The sequence below is a fragment of the Anomalospiza imberbis genome, chromosome 7, assembly GCF_031753505.1.
Source record: "Anomalospiza imberbis isolate Cuckoo-Finch-1a 21T00152 chromosome 7, ASM3175350v1, whole genome shotgun sequence".
NCBI lineage: Eukaryota > Metazoa > Chordata > Aves > Passeriformes > Viduidae > Anomalospiza > Anomalospiza imberbis.
This window is the reverse complement of record NC_089687.1, coordinates 30,961,896-30,981,899: the sequence shown is the minus strand read 5'-3', so window position 1 is coordinate 30,981,899 and position 20,004 is coordinate 30,961,896. Positions and strand designations below refer to the sequence as shown.

The 20,004-nt window shown below is 42.4% G+C and overlaps 4 protein-coding genes across 5 annotated transcripts; 2 read left to right on the top strand and 2 right to left on the bottom strand.

The window, feature by feature from the left end:
- Nucleotides 1-332: 332 nt before the first annotated feature.
- ASDURF (ASNSD1 upstream open reading frame) lies at nt 333-4,185 on the top strand. Its single transcript, XM_068196372.1, has 4 exons — nt 333-461; nt 2,588-2,641; nt 3,155-3,230; nt 3,810-4,185. Exons 1-4 carry the CDS (start codon nt 387-389, stop codon nt 3,878-3,880), a joined length of 276 nt encoding a protein of 91 aa, XP_068052473.1. The 5' UTR covers nt 333-386; the 3' UTR covers nt 3,881-4,185.
- On the top strand, nt 3,903-7,552 carry ASNSD1 (asparagine synthetase domain containing 1). The gene is made up of 3 exons (XM_068196360.1): nt 3,903-5,384; nt 6,249-6,430; nt 7,228-7,552. The coding sequence occupies exons 1-3, from the start codon at nt 3,903-3,905 to the stop codon at nt 7,487-7,489; spliced, it is 1,926 nt and encodes a 641-aa protein (XP_068052461.1). The 3' UTR covers nt 7,490-7,552.
- OSGEPL1 (O-sialoglycoprotein endopeptidase like 1) lies at nt 4,963-12,575 on the bottom strand. 2 transcript variants are annotated; one of them, XM_068196366.1, is made up of 8 exons: nt 12,411-12,575; nt 12,020-12,258; nt 11,000-11,387; nt 9,912-10,116; nt 9,683-9,831; nt 8,997-9,127; nt 8,780-8,851; nt 4,963-7,938 (listed from the first exon to the last, which is right to left on the bottom strand). In XM_068196366.1, the coding sequence occupies exons 2-8, from the start codon at nt 12,229-12,231 to the stop codon at nt 7,848-7,850; spliced, it is 1,248 nt and encodes a 415-aa protein (XP_068052467.1). In that variant the 5' UTR covers nt 12,232-12,258; nt 12,411-12,575; the 3' UTR covers nt 4,963-7,847. The 2 variants fall into 2 exon arrangements, with proteins under 2 accessions (XP_068052467.1, XP_068052466.1); XM_068196365.1 differs by having other exon boundaries at nt 12,020-12,269; nt 12,411-12,574.
- A 1,289-nt stretch (nt 12,576-13,864) lies between these two features.
- Nucleotides 13,865-19,689, bottom strand: ORMDL1 (ORMDL sphingolipid biosynthesis regulator 1). The gene is made up of 5 exons (XM_068196371.1): nt 19,561-19,689; nt 19,271-19,333; nt 17,995-18,175; nt 15,491-15,642; nt 13,865-14,549 (listed from the first exon to the last, which is right to left on the bottom strand). Exons 3-5 carry the CDS (start codon nt 18,166-18,168, stop codon nt 14,414-14,416), a joined length of 462 nt encoding a protein of 153 aa, XP_068052472.1. The 5' UTR covers nt 18,169-18,175; nt 19,271-19,333; nt 19,561-19,689; the 3' UTR covers nt 13,865-14,413.
- Between the last annotated feature and the right edge of the window lie 315 nt (nt 19,690-20,004).

Genomic DNA, 20,004 nt, shown 5'->3' with positions numbered 1-20,004 from the left:
CGCGCCGTCCGGCGCGTGCTCTGCCGCGCCTGCTGATTGGTGTTCCGTCCGGCGCGTGCTCTGCCGCGCCTGCTGATTGGTGTTCCGTCCGGCCCGTGCTCTGCCGCGCCTGCTGATTGGTGTTCCGTCCGGCGCGTGCTCTGCCGCGCCTGCTGATTGGTGTTCCGTCAGGCGCGTGCTCTGCCGCGCCTGCTGATTGGTGTTCCGTCCGGCGCGTGCTCTGCCGCGCCTGCTGATTGGTGTCCCGTCCGGCGCGTGCTCTGCCGCGCCTGCTGATTGGTGTCCCGTCAGGCGCGCGTGCGCTCTGCTGGTCAGGCTTCGGTGGCTGCGTCGGGTGCGGGGCTGCGGCCGCGGTCGGGTGCGAGCGCCCGGTGCCCGCCGGGGCGATGTCGGGCCGCCCGCCGCGGCAGGAGGATGGGGAGAGCGCGGCGCTGCGCCACAAGGAGGAGCTGAGCCGGCGGGTGAGCGGAGGCGGCCCCGCGGGGCCCTGTGCCGGGGTCCGGGCCGAGGCGCGGGTGGCTCCCGGAGCCTGCTGCCTCGGGTGCGAGCAGCGTGAGGAAGAGGAGGGCGGCTGCTGTCGGGGACCGGGGCTCCTGTGCCCGGGGTTGCGCCCTCGGGCCCCGAGAGCGGCCTACATTTAGCGAGCCCGTGTTGCTTCGCTAATAGCTCGCTTGTCAGATTGGTATTTTGAGTCCTAGTGCTTCAAGTTGAGCTTGAAATGTCAAGTGAGGCGCAGTGAGGTTTTTCTCACAGAATCACAGAATATCGTGAGTTTCAAGAGACGTCCAGTGGTCGAGTCTAACTCCTGCGCTGCACAGGACGCCCCAAGAATCACACCGTGTGCCTGAGCACGTTATCCAAAGCTGTTTGAACTCTGTCAGGCTGGTGCTGGGGCCACTTTCTCTGGGGAGTTCAATGCCTAATCACCCTCTGGGTGAAGAAGCTTTTCCTGGCATCCAATCTAAACATCGCTCACCCAGCTCCAGGCCGTTCCCTGTGGTACTGTCACTGGTCACCAGGGAGAAGAGATCAGTGTCTTCCCCTCCACTTCCCCTTCCCCTCCTAAGGAACTTGTAGACTGCTGTGAGGTCTCCCCTCAGTCTCCTCCAGGCTGGACAAACCAAGTACCCTCACCTGCTTCTCTGTGGCTTCATCTTTGTCCTTGTTCATCTTTATCTGCCCAAAATGTCCCAAGAGATTTCAGCCATAGAGGCTGATGCTCCCTCCTCCCTGGTGCCCACAGCTTTGTTCAGTATGCAATCTGCCAAGCCCTGTGGAACTTTCACTCCAAAAAACCTCATATCAACCTGCTAGTATTCCAATAGGGCCTACAGGGAAGCCAGAGAAGGGGCTTTTTGTCAGGAACTGTAGTGATAAGACAAGGAGTAATGTGTACAAATTGAAAGAGGGTAAATTTGGGTTAGATACTAGGCAGGAATTGTTTGCTGTGAGAATGGTGAGGCACTCACACATTTTGCCCTGAGAAGCTGTGGATGCCCCAACCCTGGAAGTGTGCAAGGCCAGGTTGGATAAGGCCTGGAGCAGCCAGCTGTAGTGGGGTGTGTCCCTGCCCGTGGCAGGGGGCAGGTTGGGTCTAGATGATCTTTAAAGTCCTTTGCATCCCCTTATGGGATTATATAAAAAAAAATACTTCTGCATGACCATGTATAGAGACAGTGATGTGTTTAATTGGTTGGAAGCTGCAAAGCTGGTACATCACAGAGCTACAGGTTGTCACTTCTGCTGTGCCTAAGTGGCTGGTTTAGTCCATAGCAGAGGATGGCTCTGCTGCTTTGCCTTGTTGGTGTTGTAGATACAAGAGATTGTGTAGCTGCTGGAAAAGTTGTAACTTTCAGTGTGCCATATCCAGTTTGGCTGACCTTACTCAGTGGCAGCTTCCTACTGTTGCACCAGTTCCAGGAGACACAAAGGAAGAGCAGAGAAGGCCGTGTTTGCTTCTAACAAAAAGCATTGTGCCCTCTGAACAGATTTCGTTTCAGTTTTTGGCTTTTGCAACTTTTTCTCATTACTCTTTAGCATTCACAGCTGTCATTGTAAAAGAAAATGGGACTATCTGCCACATCTGTCAGTGCAGAACAGAGTGGTAAATGCCACTAAGGAAGTTAATGTAAAAATCCAGAGCAATAGAAAGGCTCCCATTGCTCTTAATGGGAGCTACTCTACAGTTGTAGAGTATTTGGATTTTCATTACTGGAGCATACCAGTAATTATGAAGTGTATTCTTGATATTATGCTAGTTTTTTTTAAGTTATTTCATGTTGTATTAGTTGTGTACATGTTCTCTTCCGAGGGGGAAAAATGTGCTCTCTGATATAGCTATAGCTACTCTGGCTTCCCAGAGGCTTTTGAGGGGAGGAGAAATACCAATGCATGCAAAATAGCCTGTTTCTAGAGAAATTAAGTATGTAATTTTTACACTTACTTTCTCTTCAGTGATTCATTTAGAGAACAGCAGCTATACATGCATGTTGCTGTCTTAAAATATCAGAAGACATGGTCATCACTAGGATAATAGTATGATGTCTTGTTTTTATCATTAAATTCAAATGCATCTTTTGCCTTTCAGATTAAAGAGCAGAAGGTTGTAGTTGATGAGCTTTCTAATTTGAAGAAGAACCGGGTAAGGTTTTACAAATATGCTTTTAACTATTTAATTTTAGCAGAGAAATAAACAAAGAGACAAGAAGGGCAACAAAATCAGAGCACACTGTCTTTAGTTTGTTGTAATCTGGATTCTAATAAACATGTGGTCTGCTGAGCTCAGAATAAGTTGTCCTGCAAATTATTTGACTATGTATACTTGGGCAGTGTTGGGTTTTTTTTTGCTTTTTTATGTTTTATTTAGTTCATTAAAATTTTTGAGTTGATTACAAGGAGTCATGAGGTATTCTTACTTTTTCTGTGCATTGGTTTAAAATAGAATGTGATCCCTTGTGGATGAGGAAAAGAGAAATTCAGAATTGTCTTAGGTTGAGCTTTTGATGGTACAGCAGTATGCTGGTGTTCACAGGGCAGAACTTACCCCTTCACTTTTATACCAGGAGAGTCTCTTTGGACCCACAGCAGCTTCTGCTGCAGTGTGGTTCCAAAATCTGCTGCTTTGACTTAATACAGTGTGGGTTTTGTTTTACAGAAAGTTTATAAGCAGCAACCCAATAGCAACATATTCTTCCTTGCAGACCGGACAGAAATGCTGTCTCAGTGCAAAAGTAAGTTTGCAGTGTAAAAGTATCTCAAATAATTAAATGATTAAAAGCTGTATTTGTAGCTGATTTGAAAGGTATATGAAAATGAGAAAATTGCAGCTGTGTATCAAATACAAAGTAATAGGAGAATGGATAATAGAGGTGATGATGGAACATTAGAAGAGTATAAATTTAGACGTATAAATTTAATTTTCTGGACTGAACAATTGCTGCTTCTCTTTGCTTTGATTTGGGTTAATAGCATTGCCACTTTTATTGTCAGTTCCTTTTTCTTACTACAAACGTTGAAGTCATACTGATTATATAGAAGTTGGCCGTTCCCTTATTGCACTGTGGCTTTGGAAAAAAAAATCATCATCTTTCTATAATTAAAGAGGAATATGCTACAGCAAACTTATATAGCTTGTGTTAGTAATGATGAAATACAATCATAGCATTTTGCTTCATTAGTGTTTTATGTTTATCACTTTAATTGAACAAGTGGTGGGAATTACCAATTTTGTAGATATACACTTAAACTTATCCATGCATAAAATTTCCTGTTTATGAAACTGATTATTTGTGTCATTTTCTCCTACACAGATACATTAGATGAATTAAAGAAGGCACATCAGGAGCTGGAAAATTCAGAAAAGGCTAAAATCAAGAAGTAGTTGATGTGAATTCCCTGTTGCAATGTGTGGTATTTGCTGTGTTGTTACTTTGTGCAGCCAGCATGCAATTCATGATTTTCTCAGTGAAGACATCCTCTGCCATCTAAGAAGAAGAGGACCAGACAGTAGTCAACAGCTGATAAAAACTGTGTCTGATCTCTCCTATGAATGTCTGTTTTCAGGTCACGTACTTCACTTGAGGGGACTGGTGACTCCTCAGCCTCTGGAAGATGCCAATAACAATGTTTTTCTTTGGAATGGAGAAATTTTCAGTGGAGTGCATGTAGGAGATCTTGAAAATGACACTAAAGTAATGTTTCATCATCTGGCTTTATGCAGCAGTGAAAAGGACATTCTGTCACTCTTCTCATCACTTCAGGGTCCCTGGTCTTTTATTTATTATGAAGCACCCAGACACAGTTTATGGTTTGGCAGAGATTACTTTGGTCGTCGTAGTCTGCTTTGGCAATTCCATAATGAGGTTGACAGCGCTTTCTGTCTCACATCTGTAAGTGGTTGTTCTGAATCAGGCAACCAATGGCAAGAAGTCCCAGCATCTGGAATTTTTAAAATTGATCTCAAAGCTTGTGCAGCAACTAAATCTTTGTCTTTAACATTGTTTCCATGGAAGTACAGCTGCAAAGAAAAAGCAGTAGAAGAAACATACATTAATATTCTTGACCAAGTGTCAAAAGAGTTGCCAAACCACATACGTCTCATGGTGAATGAATCAAAGCTGTGTCTTAGAGCACCAGTTATCCCCTTAAATAAAACAGTTTCTAAAGCTTCAGGTGCACATCCATGCTCTAATTTTAGCAACATGAACTGTGTGGTTTCTGTAGAAACCCTTCAAAAATTTCTTGCAGAGGAACACAAGAAAAAATTAGCTTGTCAATTTATTGATGTTTTAAATGAAGCAGTCAAGAGACGAGTCCTGTGTCTCTTTAGAGATCCAGATCCGATAACAAGAGAAGTTCCAAGCACGTCTCATAAGAAAGCACATATTGCAGTGCTCTTTTCTGGTGGCATTGATTCTATGGTTATTGCAGCCCTGGCTGATAAACATGTGCCTCTGGAAGAGCCAATTGATCTTCTTAATGTAGCTTTCATGATGAAAGAGCAAGCTAAGCACAGGGGTACCACTAAAAGACATACTAGCCATGAAGTAAAGCTTGATTTGCTTTGTCCTCAAGAAAGTTGTCAAGATCTTGATGCTGACACTGGTACTCATTTATCTTGCTTTGATGTTCCTGACAGAATCACTGGTAGGGCAGGACTGAAGGAATTAGAAACCATTAACCCTTCAAGAACCTGGAACTTTGTGGAAATTAATGTTACACTAGAGGAATTGAAAAAAATGAGAAAACAGCATATTAATTATCTAATCTATCCACTGGATACGGTCTTGGATGACAGTATTGGCTGTGCAATTTGGTTTGCTTCCAGAGGAGAGGGTTTCATTAGAAACCAAGGAGAATTGAAACCATATAAAAGTCCTGCAAAGGTACTATTTTGTTTTGTTTTGTTTTCTGCCTTATTTTTGACTTCTGAATATAAAAACAGATTTATTGATTCAGAAATCAGCTGCGATCTTTGCTATTCATAAGGCTTCTGAAATTCAGTGTCAGAATGTAAAATACTCTACAATTACACTATATGTGTAGTACTAGAGTTAAAAATCATGTTCAGTTCTTTTGTCATGTAATGTGCATGGCTTTTCAGTGAACTTGGATATGCAATAAAATGTGCAGAAAAAAAATAACCACTATCTATAATTTTTGATTCCTCACTTATTTTTTTCTGATGGTTTGTGTAGGGAAGAAGGAACTGTTTCATTTCAGCTGTTGAAGGCACAGTGTTTTTTCTCTTGATAAAACATTTTACTGTACTTACAGAGTAGTGTAAGCCATTTTTACTTTGTGCAATGTAGTTGTTACTAACCCAGTAGCTGGTAAATGAATAGTACTCTGGGTGTACATTCATGTAACTACAACATATGTCATATTCTTTGGCAGTAATTTTTAAAGGCTTGTGTTTAACAAATGCTGTTTATTATCATAGAAGCTAAGACATTCTTCAAATATACTGGTGTGTTTGTGATACAGATGGCATTATTTTGAAGTTTTTTCCTTGCTCCATTAGCAATATTTGTGTGTACTTTTAAGTCATTAACCTAATTCGAGTTACCAGTGACTTTACTGGGAATTGTTTCAGGCTTTGTAAATGTGTAAGGCACAGCCCATTCTGATAGGTAATATCTTTAGAAGATGTGTATTAAAATTTTTCTCCTTAAGACATAGTTAAACATTTCAAGTCTGTTACATATTAACTTGCACAGACACTAAGATTTCTTATATTGTTTCCTCAGGTTGTGCTTACGGGAATTGGAGCAGATGAGCAGCTTGCTGGCTATTCTCGACATCGTGTTTGCTTCAGAAAAGATGGCTTAGAGGGTCTTAATAAAGAACTTGAAATGGAGTTAGGTCGCATTTCTTCTCGAAATCTTGGTAGAGATGACAGGATCATCGGTGATCACGGAAAAGAAGCCAGGTATTACTGTTTTAACATGGAGCAAAACTGGTTTTGCTGGTTAGATGCAGTTTTTAACACCTCTAGCAAAATCTGAATTGAAACTGCTGTGTGTTTTATTGTCTCTAGTTCAGCTGCAGTTTTCTTAATGTGTACTGTGTTGTGCAGTTTTTGGTTTTGTTTTTTAAAAAAAGCGGTCTGTAGTGTATTGTGGAAGAGTTTACTTAAGGAAATTTAGCAACTTGATTTCCATCTAGATGTTTTAAGAAGAAGCAACAGAGGTTGAAATAGGCAAATTCTAGCTGGTTTTATCATTTTAAGCTGAACAGTCTTTTGCACAACTTTGAAGTGTTCTGGTGTGGACCTCTGAAGGTCCTATGATTCTCTGGAGAATGATAGTGTAACAAGAGCTGTGTATTCCTATTCATGCAGTAAAGGCATAGTCAATACACTTCCTGGCTGTTAAGTCTGAAGAGTTGAAGAGAATCATTTTAGTTGTGTCTACTTCCTCCATACTACCATCAACTTGAAAAAAATTCCTTAGGTGCTGTCCAGGAGCAGTACACAGTTCTTCCAAATCTGTTCTTAGTTGCACATTTTCAGTTCAGCACAAGAACAGTTGCAGTGCTCTTAACCATGCACATGATTAGGTACGAATGCCTGAAATTCACAATGTTACCAGCGTTTGTTGTGTAAATCTTTTTGCTTCAAAGTTACAGTGTAGTTTCACATGGTCTTTGCATGTGGGAAAGGGGAAAACCAAGATTATTCCTATGGAATTTTTAAAGGGTGTTTCCCCACGTAAATCTCTCTTCCAGGTTCCCTTTTCTTGATGAAGATGTTGTCTCATTCCTCAATTCTCTGCCTGTCTCAGAAAAAGCTGATTTGACTTTACCTCGAGGAATTGGCGAGAAACTGATTCTGCGCCTTGCAGCCAAGGAGCTGGGCCTGACAGCCTCAACTGTTTTGCCAAAAAGGGCAGTACAGTTTGGATCTCGGATTGCAAAACTAGAGAGCAACAGTGAAAAAGCATCTGACACATGCAGCAGGCTGAAGTTACTTTCAGTAGATGAATTATAGAGCTGTATCTGGAGATATTGCATTTATTCTATATGCAATGTCAGTAAATCAAGTTTTCTTAGAGTGCTTGGTCTGGGTTTTTTTACACACTTGGGCATAATTATTAATAATCAGAGTTGTACACGTTCAAGGAACTTGCTATGAATGCAACCTGCACTTTTAAGTTTTTTGTTTTAATACTGAGAATGCTTAATATGGAATAGTAACTGGAATTACTTTGGTGATAGCAACACAGCATTTGTTTCTCTGACAGATGATTTTCAACACTTGTAATCCAATTATTGTCCCTAAACGTAACAGCATTGAAACAGTTTTCATTGAACTATTTATAGTTGCATTTATTTTATTAAGTTACTTTTTAAGATGCTAACCATCGTATCTCTTTTAATTTTGGCACCTTGATGGAATCTTCTTCAACTCTTTTTGAAATATCAATTCCCAGGGGAGCTCTAGAAAACAAAATTATGTATTTGTTAAAAATTAATATTCACACAGATGTACAGCTTCACAGACCTTTTTTACAATTAGCACAAGAGTCAAAGTATTTTGGTACATTCCCTGCACTTCCAAGACTGTGACCATTAAAATAGCCTATCTAAAACTGTAGCTGGAAACATCTTTACAATGAGGAAATACTTGCATTTTTAGCCATTCCAAACTCTAGAAACAGTTGTGATTTCAAAGCCATCTTCTGGGGCTGTTTTATTTAGATTCTGATTTTAGTTGATAATTCATTTTATGTCTTGCTGATGAATGCCAAACACTAGAGATTCACAGGTATCTCCTGTGATAATCTTACATAATGCATTGTGTACAGCAAGTAAAACTTAGTTTTTTTATTCACTGAAATATATAGAAATTATTTTTGAATTAAGAGTATTTTATAACTCTTCATGGGAAAACTGTAATACTTTTTTTTGTAGCAAGACCATCCAAGTCTGTTTTTCTGAAAAAGGAAAGGGGAAAAAATTGAAAAAATCTAAAGTTTAAGACCAGCAGGTACTTTTGAGATATCCACATTTTGTTTGGCCTTAAGACTAACACCTACACAATCATAGTAGGAAAACACATAGAACTGTTATGATGTATGATGAATTAAGTTTCTGAGCCAAAACGAACATAAATACCAACCACAATCATTTGTATTTAAAACTGCCTTGGAAAGTAACTTTTAAAATTTATGTGTGCTGCAGAGAGACTCCTCAGCTGCTCTTTTTCATGTGACCTCTTCCCCTTTCACTGCCCGCAGTGAGCAGTGAGGACAGAGACTGGGAATGACCAGCCACTTACCTTGGCTCGTAGCGGATGCCAGCAGTACTGTGTAGGACCCCCAGCCCTGCACGTAACCTTTCAATGCCATTCCTGAGCAACAAAGCAATTACATAAAAACGTTCATCACAACTCTGCGTACAAGTACACGTTCAGTCAGCACAAAAAGAGCTTCTTGACTCACATGTCAACTTTGCATGTACTCCTGTAATGTTGTTTAAAGAGAAACAACTCTTACCATGCAATCATAACACCATTATCAGTGCAGAGTCTTGGAGGAGGACACAGTAAAGCAAAATCATTTGCATCTGCCAGATTCTGAAGAACTTTTCGGATATACTGATTACTTGCAACTCCTCCTGATACAACCTGACAGCATTTCAAAAAGAAAAAAAGGCATTAACTCAAAAGTACTTATGGGTCATACACAACCAGCATCATGTTTAGAAACAAGTTATCCGTTGAAGTTTTAAAGACAACAATAAATGCTGCATTTAAGATTAAAACACACTAGAAAAGCGTATGCTAAGTGAGTTTATTATGCAAAAAGACATTCCTGAAGCATGTCAGTCCAATTGAAAGTTGCCCCTGCCCACGGCAGGAGGGTTGGAACTGGATGATCTTTAAGGTCCTTTCCAAGCTAAACCAGCCTGTGGTTCTACTGCAACTAGAACAGCCATCAAGTATTGGGCAGCACAATGTCAGGTTGTTATGGGAGGTTAGATTAGATGGTAAGAAAACCTCTCTCTAGTTTAAAACCCAGCTAAACATTTATATGACCGTTACTTCAATATTGTTGGTATTTTAACAATATAATACATACTGAGATCTTCCTCATATGTCAAAGGTAGAAAGTACAAGGCATCTGCATCTTCAAATGATGTTATAGAGTCAGATATGAAAAGGAAAAAAAAGTATACCCACCAAAGTGGCATTTTTTGATGGTAATATGCTGTTTTTGATGCAGAAGAGCATGGCTCGATACGTCCTCTGGATAATATGAACAGCCACTGTGTGCTGTACGGCAGCAGCAACATCCTTAACACAGGACAAGATCTCACCTTCCTGAATACCTATAACAGTATATCATCAAAGGGGGTTCCTGAGTGTAGGTCATCAAAAGCTCAGTTTGCATCTGACTGCCTAAAAATACCTTCTTCTTTTTCTTTCTGTTCAATGGCGTTATTGACAAGGTTTTGAAGTCCGGAGAAAGAGAAGTCGCAGTTCCGATACTGCTGCATGGGCAGTCGGAAGGTGAGCAGTTCCTGGTTCCCAGTCTGAGCCAAGTGCTCTATGGCCTTCCCCCCAGCCATGCTGTGGCACTCTGGGTGCTTTCTTAGAGACAGTCTTCGTGCCACCTAAGGAGATGACAAACAACAGACTTGGAATCAGTTCCTCCTGGAACGGCATCACTGTACTGTAGTAAAATGTGGCACCAAAACATCCAATCCAATGTGAAATTACAAACAGGGCATGGTAAGGGTTAGACGTAACATCAGCCCAGCAGGATACTTTTTTTTTCTTGGAGTATTTACAAATGCAATTCTAGGACAATCTGGGCAAACAAGGATCAACAGATTTTGCAGGAAATATTAATTATTCCATTTTTAAGCTATAGGAAACAGACACCGTCTGCCATACTGTATTACCAGATACACAGGAACAAAACTGGTTTCAACTTTTGAAAATCCCCTTTATGATTCCATGCATTCCCCCAATTTTTAATTAATATGCACAAATACTGTTTAAAAACAGTGCTGAGAACAAAGCCATAAGTGACCAATTTTACAGACTGTACTCAGGGACCCAGAAAACTTAAGATTCTGAAGGCCAAACCATGCTTTTCAAACTCTAAAAAACTAAAATTAGTAAGAAATGTTTTAACATGCATTGTTTTAAACCTGGCAGCATAATAATACCTCTATAAAATACCTCTATAAATAATCTTCGCTAATTAATACAACTTCTTTGTATAATCAGTGTCAATGAAATATCCAACAGCAGTTTTGGTTATGTTGCCTATTTGCTAAAATATGATTAATGTACATACATTACAATTGATGTTTCGTGTACATTTTTAACAGTCTTTCATATCTTAAATCTATGGCATTTCAAAACAGAAAAAAAGTTACATAAACTTATATTGAGTTGAATTGCTGTCCTCAGGCTGTTGCTATTACTACCATTATGTAGTATAAATGCAATAAAAAGAAGAGGACAACTAAGGAAAGGAGATGTTACCTTATCCAGCATGTCACCCGGTGCGATGTCAATGGACTGTCCAAGCAGGAGGAAATCTGAAACTCCTTGTGCTACTGCCAAGAGACAGTGGCCTCCAGAGATTAGGAGAACTAAGAAGGGAAATTCCAGGTGATGTGTGAGCCTGATGGTCAGTGCGTGAGCCTCCATGTGATGGATGGGAATGAAGGGCTTCTGGTGCCTGCTGACCAAGCTCCGGCTGTACTGCAGCCCCACGCCCAGGCTCAGAGCGAGCCCGGGTTTCACTGTGGTTGCCACAGCCGCAAGCTCGGCCACAGAAACGCCGCTGGCACAAAGGGCCTCTTGAACCACTTGGTCGATGTTTTCTCTGTGAAGCTGCTGTGCCACCACAGGAATTATTCCTCCTGATCTAGTAAAACCAAGGAATTGCAACGCATTGGTAGTTTATAACAGATAGAATGCCATAAAAATAGTTTTCAGGCACCTCTTAATCTTGTCGTGCCCTGTCTGTTTCCTTAGTGCATTCTCAAATGCCTTGTTTAGTGTCAAGGGCACTGAAGGGAGCATAATTATCAGTGGAAGGCCAGAAAAGGATGTAACTTTTTCGGTACAAATGCTTTTAAAATGTATCTGAACATCGTTCCAAAATAATGTAACTTAATATTCACAACCCCTCACTTGTCAGCTCATGTTCTTAACGACCAATGCTTATATTTGACTAATTTTTCCTTTAAAAGTCAAGACATTTGGTGGTTTTAACAGTAGCAATGATTTCATATTTTATTCAAGCTAGAGGAGTAATTTGTGTCTCTTTGAAAGAAAACACGGGAGGAAACTTGTTAAATTCATGGCACTTATTTCCTGCCCCTTAGTACTATCTCAGGCACTATGTGTTGAGGCCAAAGTGATACATCTTCACACCTACCCACCACGTACTGAGTTTTATGGGGCAGGGAAGACTTTTATATGGATGATATTATAGGTAACAATAACAGGAAAATCGTTATTAAGGCAGAAGCCTTGAGAGAAGTCTGTTCTTACTGTAAATGAACTTCCTTCTGACAGTGCAGTGCTTCTCCCAGAACACAGCCAGCTTCATCCACCACAGCAGCGCCGGTGTCGTCACAGCTCGTCTCTATTCCCAAAACCAGCCTTCGAAAACGCTGCTTTCCAGAGGGAGCACAGCTGTTCCTCAGCCACGCAGCTCGGCCGTGCTTCACTGACTGCAAAACGCTTTTGGCAATGCTGTTCATTGTTTCTAATCTACCTGGTGGTTATGTCTACAAGAGAACTGTATAGTTTATTATTAGTGGAGGGTTTTCAAGCACATGTTCTGTTCTGATTTTCTGAAGAGCTTTTAAAGTCATGAATGGCCACACACGACGTTTAAGACCCTAAGAAAAAACAGCTGAGAGGTAACGTCTTATTTTACCTGAATTACGTGTGAAGAGAGTTCCTCAGTACGCTTGCTGGCGGTGCCTCTGGCAGCCCTAAGGGAGGTCACTGCCTGTGGCCCGCAGCAGGCGCCCGCGGGTGAGCGCTGCCGTGCGGGCAGGGCAGGGCAGGGCAGGGCAGGGCCAGTCTGGCCGCTGCGCCGCTTCAAGGGCTCGGCCCCACCTCCGCGGATCCTCCGGCCCCGGCGCGGGGGAGCGGCGGCCGCAAGCCCCCGGCCCGGCCCCGCCCGAGTCGCGGCGCACTCGCGTCGTCTCCGCGTCGCGATCCATCACCAGCACCGCCCCTCGCCCGCCCCGCCCCGGGCCCGGCTCCGGCTCCGGCTCCGCCCCGCCCCGGGCCCGGCTCCGGCTCCGCCCCGCCCCGGCGGGGACGCGGGCGGTGCTCCGTGCCGGCGCAGCCGCCGTGCGGAGAGCGGCGAGAGCGGGGACTCCTCCGCAAGCCAAGGGCTTTGTGCAGCCACCCCCAGGCAACCCGGTCCCCGGACACCACAGCCTTGTGATGGCCATTATTTAAAAATCAGCCCGTTACCGCTTGCTGTGCAAGCAACAGACAGAACTAATTATTTCCAATAATTTGCTAAAGAAAATTCGTAACTCATTGCCCTTTTTTTAACAGCATCTTTATCGATAAAGTAAATAGCCAGAAAATTGCTGTAGAAAAAAAATAAGTACATCACTGTAGGCTTGTCTTTTGATTTTTAATTTTTTTTCCAGCTCACTGGCTGCCACTGCAACCAAAATGTAAATTAAGTCTTAAATGGAGTCATCCATTAAATCTGAGCTGGTATGGGCTGGCAGACACACAGCAGACTTCAGAATTCATCCTTTTTCCATGACAGAGAAATAAGTGCTCAGAGCAGTAGATGTACCTCCTTCACTCTAATTCCAGAGCTGATAATATAAAAGATTACCCCATACTACACAGTACCCCTAAAACACAGCATTCCTCCACACTTCCAAGACATGCAAGTTATTTATACCTTTTTCTGCAAAAGCATAGTTAGTCCATGTGATTTGCCTACTCACCTACTTCTAGTTCAGCTTCTATTCTAGCTTACAACCTACACAGCTTCCCTTACGTGTTCAGACACTTGCTCTGTAACAAAGCACCTTCTCCTACAACAGCAGCAAGCCTTTCCCCACCACCTCACAGGCCTCTCAGCTACTGAAAAATAATCCATCAGTGAGTATCAGAGAAAATAGTCAAAAATTCACACCTAAAATGAAATTGCAATTTTTCAGGATGTCTCTCTTACACATAGAAAAGTCAGTATCCTGGTAAGCAAAATGAAATGAACACAACAGTGGCAACTTGTAAAAGCGTACATAAACTGAGCTCTTGAGTTGATGTGGAACTCCCCTGAGCTGGCAGTTAAGGACTTTGTTCAGTTATTGTGACAAAAAAAAAATTAAAAATCCCAAGAACAGAGAAGGCAGGAATTATACCATCAATTTATGCCTGCTGTCACAGTACTTACTGTGGGACAGACTTTTACAATGCAAAAACAAGCACAACCACTTACAATCCATTACAGCAGAAACTACCTAATTTCTCTTAATCTAAGAATGTGGCCCCACCAGTCCTTTGCATCGAGGATTCTGGATTTATATGTAAAGTTACCACCTGATTATGAAACTCTGCTCTCCATTTCAGCTGTTACTTGAACCTTCCTTACAAGCCACTTGCATCAGCCACATGTACAGTCTTAGTGGGGATTAGGCTTTAGAGCTGGGCCTGCCCAGTTCTTCATGAAAATCTTTCTTCTACACATTTCCAATCCACATTGCAGTATCTGAAGGCATCTTCTTACAAAGTCGATTTTCATCCCAGACAATGCTGCAGGAAGCAGGAATTGTATCTCAGACGTAAAAGCATCTCTCCCCAGCTACGATGAGATACTCAGCACAGCAGACCACTCGTTTCCTTCACCCGGGCAGCAGCAGTAGCCATGTCAGGGGCAGCCAGTGTTGAACTTTCTGCTTAGTATTTATTGATGCCAAAGATTCGAACCCCATGCAACTGTGGCAGCTTGGGGATAAGCACGGTCAGGAGAGAGGCTGTGTTGAGGATAAAGTGTGTGGGATCATACTTTGTATAGAAACTCGTCAGGAAGTACCTGCAGGAGAAAAGGATGCAAGCTTAGCTGATTGCAGCCTTGTCTAAAACACATACAAAGCATGGTTGAAAAAAGTGCTTTAGTGATTAACAAGATTTTACTGGTTAACATCTGTATCTGTATTAAGTATCTCACCTAAGGTTCTAGAGTATCTACAGCAAAATTATGGTCTCTTCTTCCCATACCTCTCAAGGTGCTAAAAAGCAACTTAGTCTACTGTTTTCTTCCAGCACTTCTCCCCACCTTGAGGAGTTATACATATTTTCCCAGTTTCTGTCCTTTATGAGTCAACTTTCTAAATATCATGCAGGATCTTCCCTCCCCTCTCACTCTGCCGTATAAGTGGATGCGTAAATTTTCTTCAGGGACAAACAGAAAGACTTTCAGAGTCGAATATTAAGTATCTATCTGATTTTTCTTAGTTACACAACCACACTTTTGTCAACAGAGACAGGTGTATAGAATTCCTATGCCATTTGCATAGTGTAAATAGAAAACAATATGTACAAAGCAAAACTAACACCAGATCCCATTCACTGATGACTGACTCATTTCTAGCTCACAAGTTGCAAAATGGTTAATAAATGCTGCCACAAAAGCAATTAGTTTAGATTTTCAATATTTATGACTTCACAATCTCTTAAAGAAATTCAAGAGTTAACAGTAAGTTTTCCTCCCAACATTTCTATTCTTTAAAACCTGCCCCATTAATAACTGTTTACAAACTTTGACTTCAGTATGTGGAGTGTCAAAAGCAGAAGAAAGACTGTTGATTACATAGCCTGTAAATAAATACTCCCTACAGCTGAGATGTAGAAATAAACAAACAAGAAAAAAAGACAGAAAATGCTTTTAGACTGTAAATTGCAACCCATTATGTTGCAGCTTTTGAAATCATGGCTTTATGTGTCAATTGATCTATAAAACAGTTTTGAACTCACAGAATTATAGGAGAGATTGTGAAGAACTTCCTTGAAGATGTGAATTGTACTCCATAATCCAGTTGTTCCCAGTGTGTTAGTAGCCTAGCTTTGCCCTGATCAGGTGTTTCAAAAGGAGTTCCCTTTACTGCATGCAAAAACACATACATTCCCTGGGGAAAATAAAAAGTGAACACAGAGGCACTTTTAGTAATATTTTAAAATAATTGTTACATTGTTCAATGCATTATAAAATTAAAAATGAAAAAAAAAAAAAAAAAAGCGTGAGTAAATTCTCACCCAGAAGAGCTGCTAGCCTGTAATAACAAATTATTGAAGAGGAAGGAAGAGACAAGAAGTGATTTGCCTGAGACTGTGCAGAGTCAGAATTAAAGCCCAAGTCTGTGTGACATCCAATCCACTGCCTTGCCTTCTACACTGGTAGGCAAAAGTTCCTTGAATTCAACAAAATTTTAATAAGCACTGTAACAAGTGCTGATTTGTATCAGCACTCTCCTAGTGTTAACAGAGTGATGAGTAGCAGAGTGTGCATAAAGCAAAAATCTACCTACAAACACTTACAATATCACACCAACTCCTGAAATCCTTCTCGGACCCTTACCAGCTTCAAATCCTTAGAAACTGACTAAACATTCTGCTGAATACCATCTGTCCACCTTTTTGCTGCTTCTCCTTAAACATGCTGGACTTTCCTTGTGACTGTTCCTGTTTGATGGGAACATGCCAAGTATGGCTTGTTCTGAAAGCCCAATTTGGGCCTCTTGGTTTCAGACAAGGGAGTACACCCTCTTCCAGTTTTAAAAAACTCTTGTTTTCTACCAAAGAGAGCACACCATCTCCAAGGAAATCTCCGTAAGACAATATCAAAGTTTTCCTTCTCTTTCTTATGCACATACAAAAATTTTTATAGAAAGATTTATATAGGAAAAAAAAAATCACATTTCTTCCAAATTCTTATAATAAGAGGTGAAATCTCAGCAAATCACTTCATTTCTCCTTCCACCTTTTTTTGGAACAGCCTCCAGACCAGAGCCCTGTGAACCTAGGACAATTGATTTGTTTAATTAATTTTTTTGATTCATGATGTTCGCAGTATCTATTTTAATAACCATAAAGACACTTTTAGGACAGATCCAAATGCTTACTTCACATTTTATTTCCCAGTGGTACTTGCAGAAAGAACCATCAAAAGTGCTTTCAAGGTTAGCTAAGAGTTTTCCATTAGTGGAAATCCATGATTTTTTTTTTGGTCAAACCATTTGAGGATTTGTTTCCAAAAGAAGTGCCATTTAAATTCTGAAATATCCAACAGTGCAATTTATACTCATCTTCTAGTGTTCTACTACAAAACTACTTGCCAGTGCATGCTCTCATCCCTGTTGTCATCACAGCTACTTGCAATGAGTTCAGTAAGGCATGTGGGAAATATTTAGTAATACTTGTCTCTGCCAACATCTTCTGAAGTCAGACATGTCTGATGCTGTCAGAGATAACACACAAAAGGCTCTAACAACAGTTACAATTCCACCAGTAGTTTTAAATCTATCTACAAAACCAAAAAGCTCAAATAAGAATTAAAACTTTACATTCAAGAGGATATTACCCATCCTCAGTGAACTATCATTTTCCTAAATAAGGAAGGAGCTATCTTTTTGTCAAGTCTTCTTTGCTGGTAATGTTAGAAAGGTGAGCTAACAAACCTCAAGTATGATCTAAATTGCTGGGATATGGCCCTCCTTTCTCCAAGCATGGCAGGACCAATATAGACAGCTGCACTACTTTAAGTGGTCACAGGAAAATGATAGCATCCTGGGGAGAGGAGCAGAAAGTAGCTCACAAAATCTTTTGCATACAAAAGTCAACATGCAAGTCGCAACCCTCTGAATAACAAATGGTTTCAGGGCTGGGGTCAAAGTAGTTCAGTTTTTCCCACTGCTTTCAATCAAGATTTCTCTAATTTCTTGTATGGTGACAACATCGTATGCTGAAGTCATTCTGAGTTATGTAGCTTGGCCAGAAATCAAAACTAGAAGAAATACAATACAAGCATCTCTCTTAAAGAAAATAGGTAGGCTGCTAAAATTACACATTTTAGGATACTAACAGATTTATGTGGAAAAATTAGTAGATATGTCCAAGAACTAAAAATGTGATAGTTTATGGATTCAGCAAAGCTCTCTAATAATATACAGAACACTGTGAAAGTTAGTTGGTGTGATGATTTTATGTCTGCAACCTTCCAGCCCAATTAAATGCTGGAATAAGCATACATAACTATGTGAAGAATATTTCATGTCTTTCATGCTTAAACTGAAAGTGGCCATGTATCACTCCTCCTCCCCAAAACAGCCAATCCTTTGTGGATAGGCCAAGGAGAGGTGGTGTTTTGGACAGCAGGATTTCATTGTCCATACAGACTGGCTACTTTCCTCTTCCCTTGCTACTGAAAAGAAATATTTATGAACAACCACTATTCAAATTCTGTTCCAAGAGAGGGCACTCACCAGGTTGTGAATGACGTTTGTTAAAGTCCAGGCGACAGGGACACTAAAGAAGGGAATGCTGAGCAGGACAATGTGCAGCATGCCGACTCCCAGCGCGTATGTCAGCCACATTCCACGGCTGTTCATCACTCGAGTGTTTGGATTTACCTCGCTGTGGGCAACTCCTACGTTCATTTTTACCCTATAAAACAGATCTGTTTGAAGACTGAGACTGCTGTTATAGAGGAGTACTTAACATATGCAATTTTCAAATGTGGGAAAAAGCTCCTTTAAAGAAGCAGGTTTGGAGAGAACACAGTGCATAAAGCAGGATGTACCTCAAGATCTTCAAGCTATGCTTTAGAGAGAAATCAGTACAAAGGAACAGTTGGGTGCTGCTTGTTTAAAACAAGTCCAAACAAATAAAACTCACAAGCCTGCTACAGAAAGGACATTTAAAAAAAAAATAGCAAGCTGTGATGTCAGAAGCTACAGCTGCAAAGCTGTAAGAAACTAAGCTAGTAGCTTTAATGCTCTGAATTAAGTTTCTCCATCCATGACAATATCCAGAGCTCTTTTCCACTTCCCACATCAGACAATCTTCCTCCTCTTTCTTGTTCATGTAATTGTTAGTGAAGAATTCTGCATATACTAACTGCCCAGCCACCTACTTCTAGAAAGAATAATGAAGGAGTAATCTGCACCTCTTTTTCTTGAAGCAAACTGCAGATTTTCTCCCCTACCCATCTACTAGTTTCCAGACAGACATTTCCATCTTCTAAATCTGGCTGAAATTAGAGAACAGGTTCAAAAGTTTTCGAAGCAACAGACACATGCAGAGATACACAGGATAATTTAATACACTGATATATCCAGGAATTTGACAGAACTTACCTATGGTGCCACTCTCGTCCTATTGCAGTAAAATTTGTAATGATAATTTAAAAAAACCCTAAACTATTGCTTATTTCAAACTCACATGATCTCTGGGACTATGGATATTCATTTATGGGAGCGGGATGAAGTGGTTTTTTTAGCAATCATCTGAATCAGAATACAAAAGCACTGTTTAACCACCAAAAGCAAGCTTGCTTTCAGTAGGAAGTTTGTTTCTGACACTTACTTAGTGATGTATAGAGTACAAAATAAATATAAAATACCCGAGTATTCTGCAATATGAACAGCAGTAGACTAAAAATAGATACGCTGAACCTGAACCCGAACCGGGGCACTGCCGACCTTACCCAGTACCTGTCGCAAAGCACTGCAAGCCGCGCACTTGCAGGGAACACATTACCTGGGATGGGCGACGCGAGGCTATTCCTCTCTCCCTGGGATGCAGCCCCCGCGGAGCCAGTACCTAGACAGACATCTTGCCGTGAGCCACCATCCCTTCCCATTCCACCCCACGATCGCAGCCCGATCCGAGGGGCAGCTCGCTGCACCGCCGCGTTTCCCCTGCCATCCCTCCCCTGCCGGCGCCGCTCCGCCGCCGCCCCAGGCCGGCCGTGCCCGTGGCCTTCTCCCCGGCCCCGGCGCGCAGGCGGCCCCGGCCGCCCGTCCCTCCGCCCCCCGCCGCGGCCCCACCTTTCCGCAGCCCCGCGGCCGCCGAGGAGCCGGAGCGGAGCGTGGGGCGCCGGCCGCAGGTAGAGCCCGCGGTGCCCGTGGGCAGGGCCGGTCGGGAGGGGAGCGGAGGGGCTGGGCCGGGCCGTCCGCACCGCCCACGGGTAGCGCAGGTAGCGCAGCCGCGGGGCGGCAGCGGGGAGGGAAGCGCCGCCGCCTCGCTGAGGCCGCGCCGGGGCCGGGGCGCCGCTTCCCGCGGGCGGCTGGGCCGGGGCGGCCCCGGGCAGAGGCCGGGCAGGCCCCGGGGAGCAGCGAGCGCCTCGCAGAGCGGGAGCGGCGCCCCGCCTCTCTCAACGAGAACCGGGAACTGCGGACGGCTCTGTGGTTTGGGGTAAACTGGCGGGCCCGCCGGGTTTATCTGCAGCTTTTCGCCCGTTTTTTCGTCTCGCAAACCGAAGAAACGCCTCA

Bases quoted from the DNA above. Each gene is read 5' to 3' on its own strand.
- OSGEPL1 (XM_068196366.1), bottom strand. From the start codon at position 12,231: ATGAACAGCATTGCCAAAAGCGTTTTGCAGTCAGTGAAGCACGGCCGA. The intron at 10,117-10,999 runs GTAACATCTCCT...TCATCTCCTTAG, and splicing joins CGGGTGACATGCTGGATAAG to GTGGCACGAAGACTGTCTCT. The intron at 9,128-9,682 runs GTGGGTATACTT...AAATGCTGTCAG, and splicing joins CATCAAAAAATGCCACTTTG to GTTGTATCAGGAGGAGTTGC.
- ASDURF (XM_068196372.1), top strand. From the start codon at position 387: ATGTCGGGCCGCCCGCCGCGGCAGGAGGATGGGGAGAGCGCGGCGCTG. The intron at 462-2,587 runs GTGAGCGGAGGC...TTTGCCTTTCAG, and splicing joins AGGAGGAGCTGAGCCGGCGG to ATTAAAGAGCAGAAGGTTGT. The intron at 2,642-3,154 runs GTAAGGTTTTAC...TTTGTTTTACAG, and splicing joins CTAATTTGAAGAAGAACCGG to AAAGTTTATAAGCAGCAACC.
- ASNSD1 (XM_068196360.1), top strand. From the start codon at position 3,903: ATGTGTGGTATTTGCTGTGTTGTTACTTTGTGCAGCCAGCATGCAATT. The intron at 5,385-6,248 runs GTACTATTTTGT...TTGTTTCCTCAG, and splicing joins CATATAAAAGTCCTGCAAAG to GTTGTGCTTACGGGAATTGG. The intron at 6,431-7,227 runs GTATTACTGTTT...TCTCTCTTCCAG, and splicing joins GATCACGGAAAAGAAGCCAG to GTTCCCTTTTCTTGATGAAG.
- ORMDL1 (XM_068196371.1), bottom strand. From the start codon at position 18,168: ATGAACGTAGGAGTTGCCCACAGCGAGGTAAATCCAAACACTCGAGTG. The intron at 15,643-17,994 runs GTGAGTGCCCTC...TATTTTCCCCAG, and splicing joins CAAACGTCATTCACAACCTG to GGAATGTATGTGTTTTTGCA. The intron at 14,550-15,490 runs GTGAGTTCAAAA...TTTCTCCTGCAG, and splicing joins ACAATCTCTCCTATAATTCT to GTACTTCCTGACGAGTTTCT.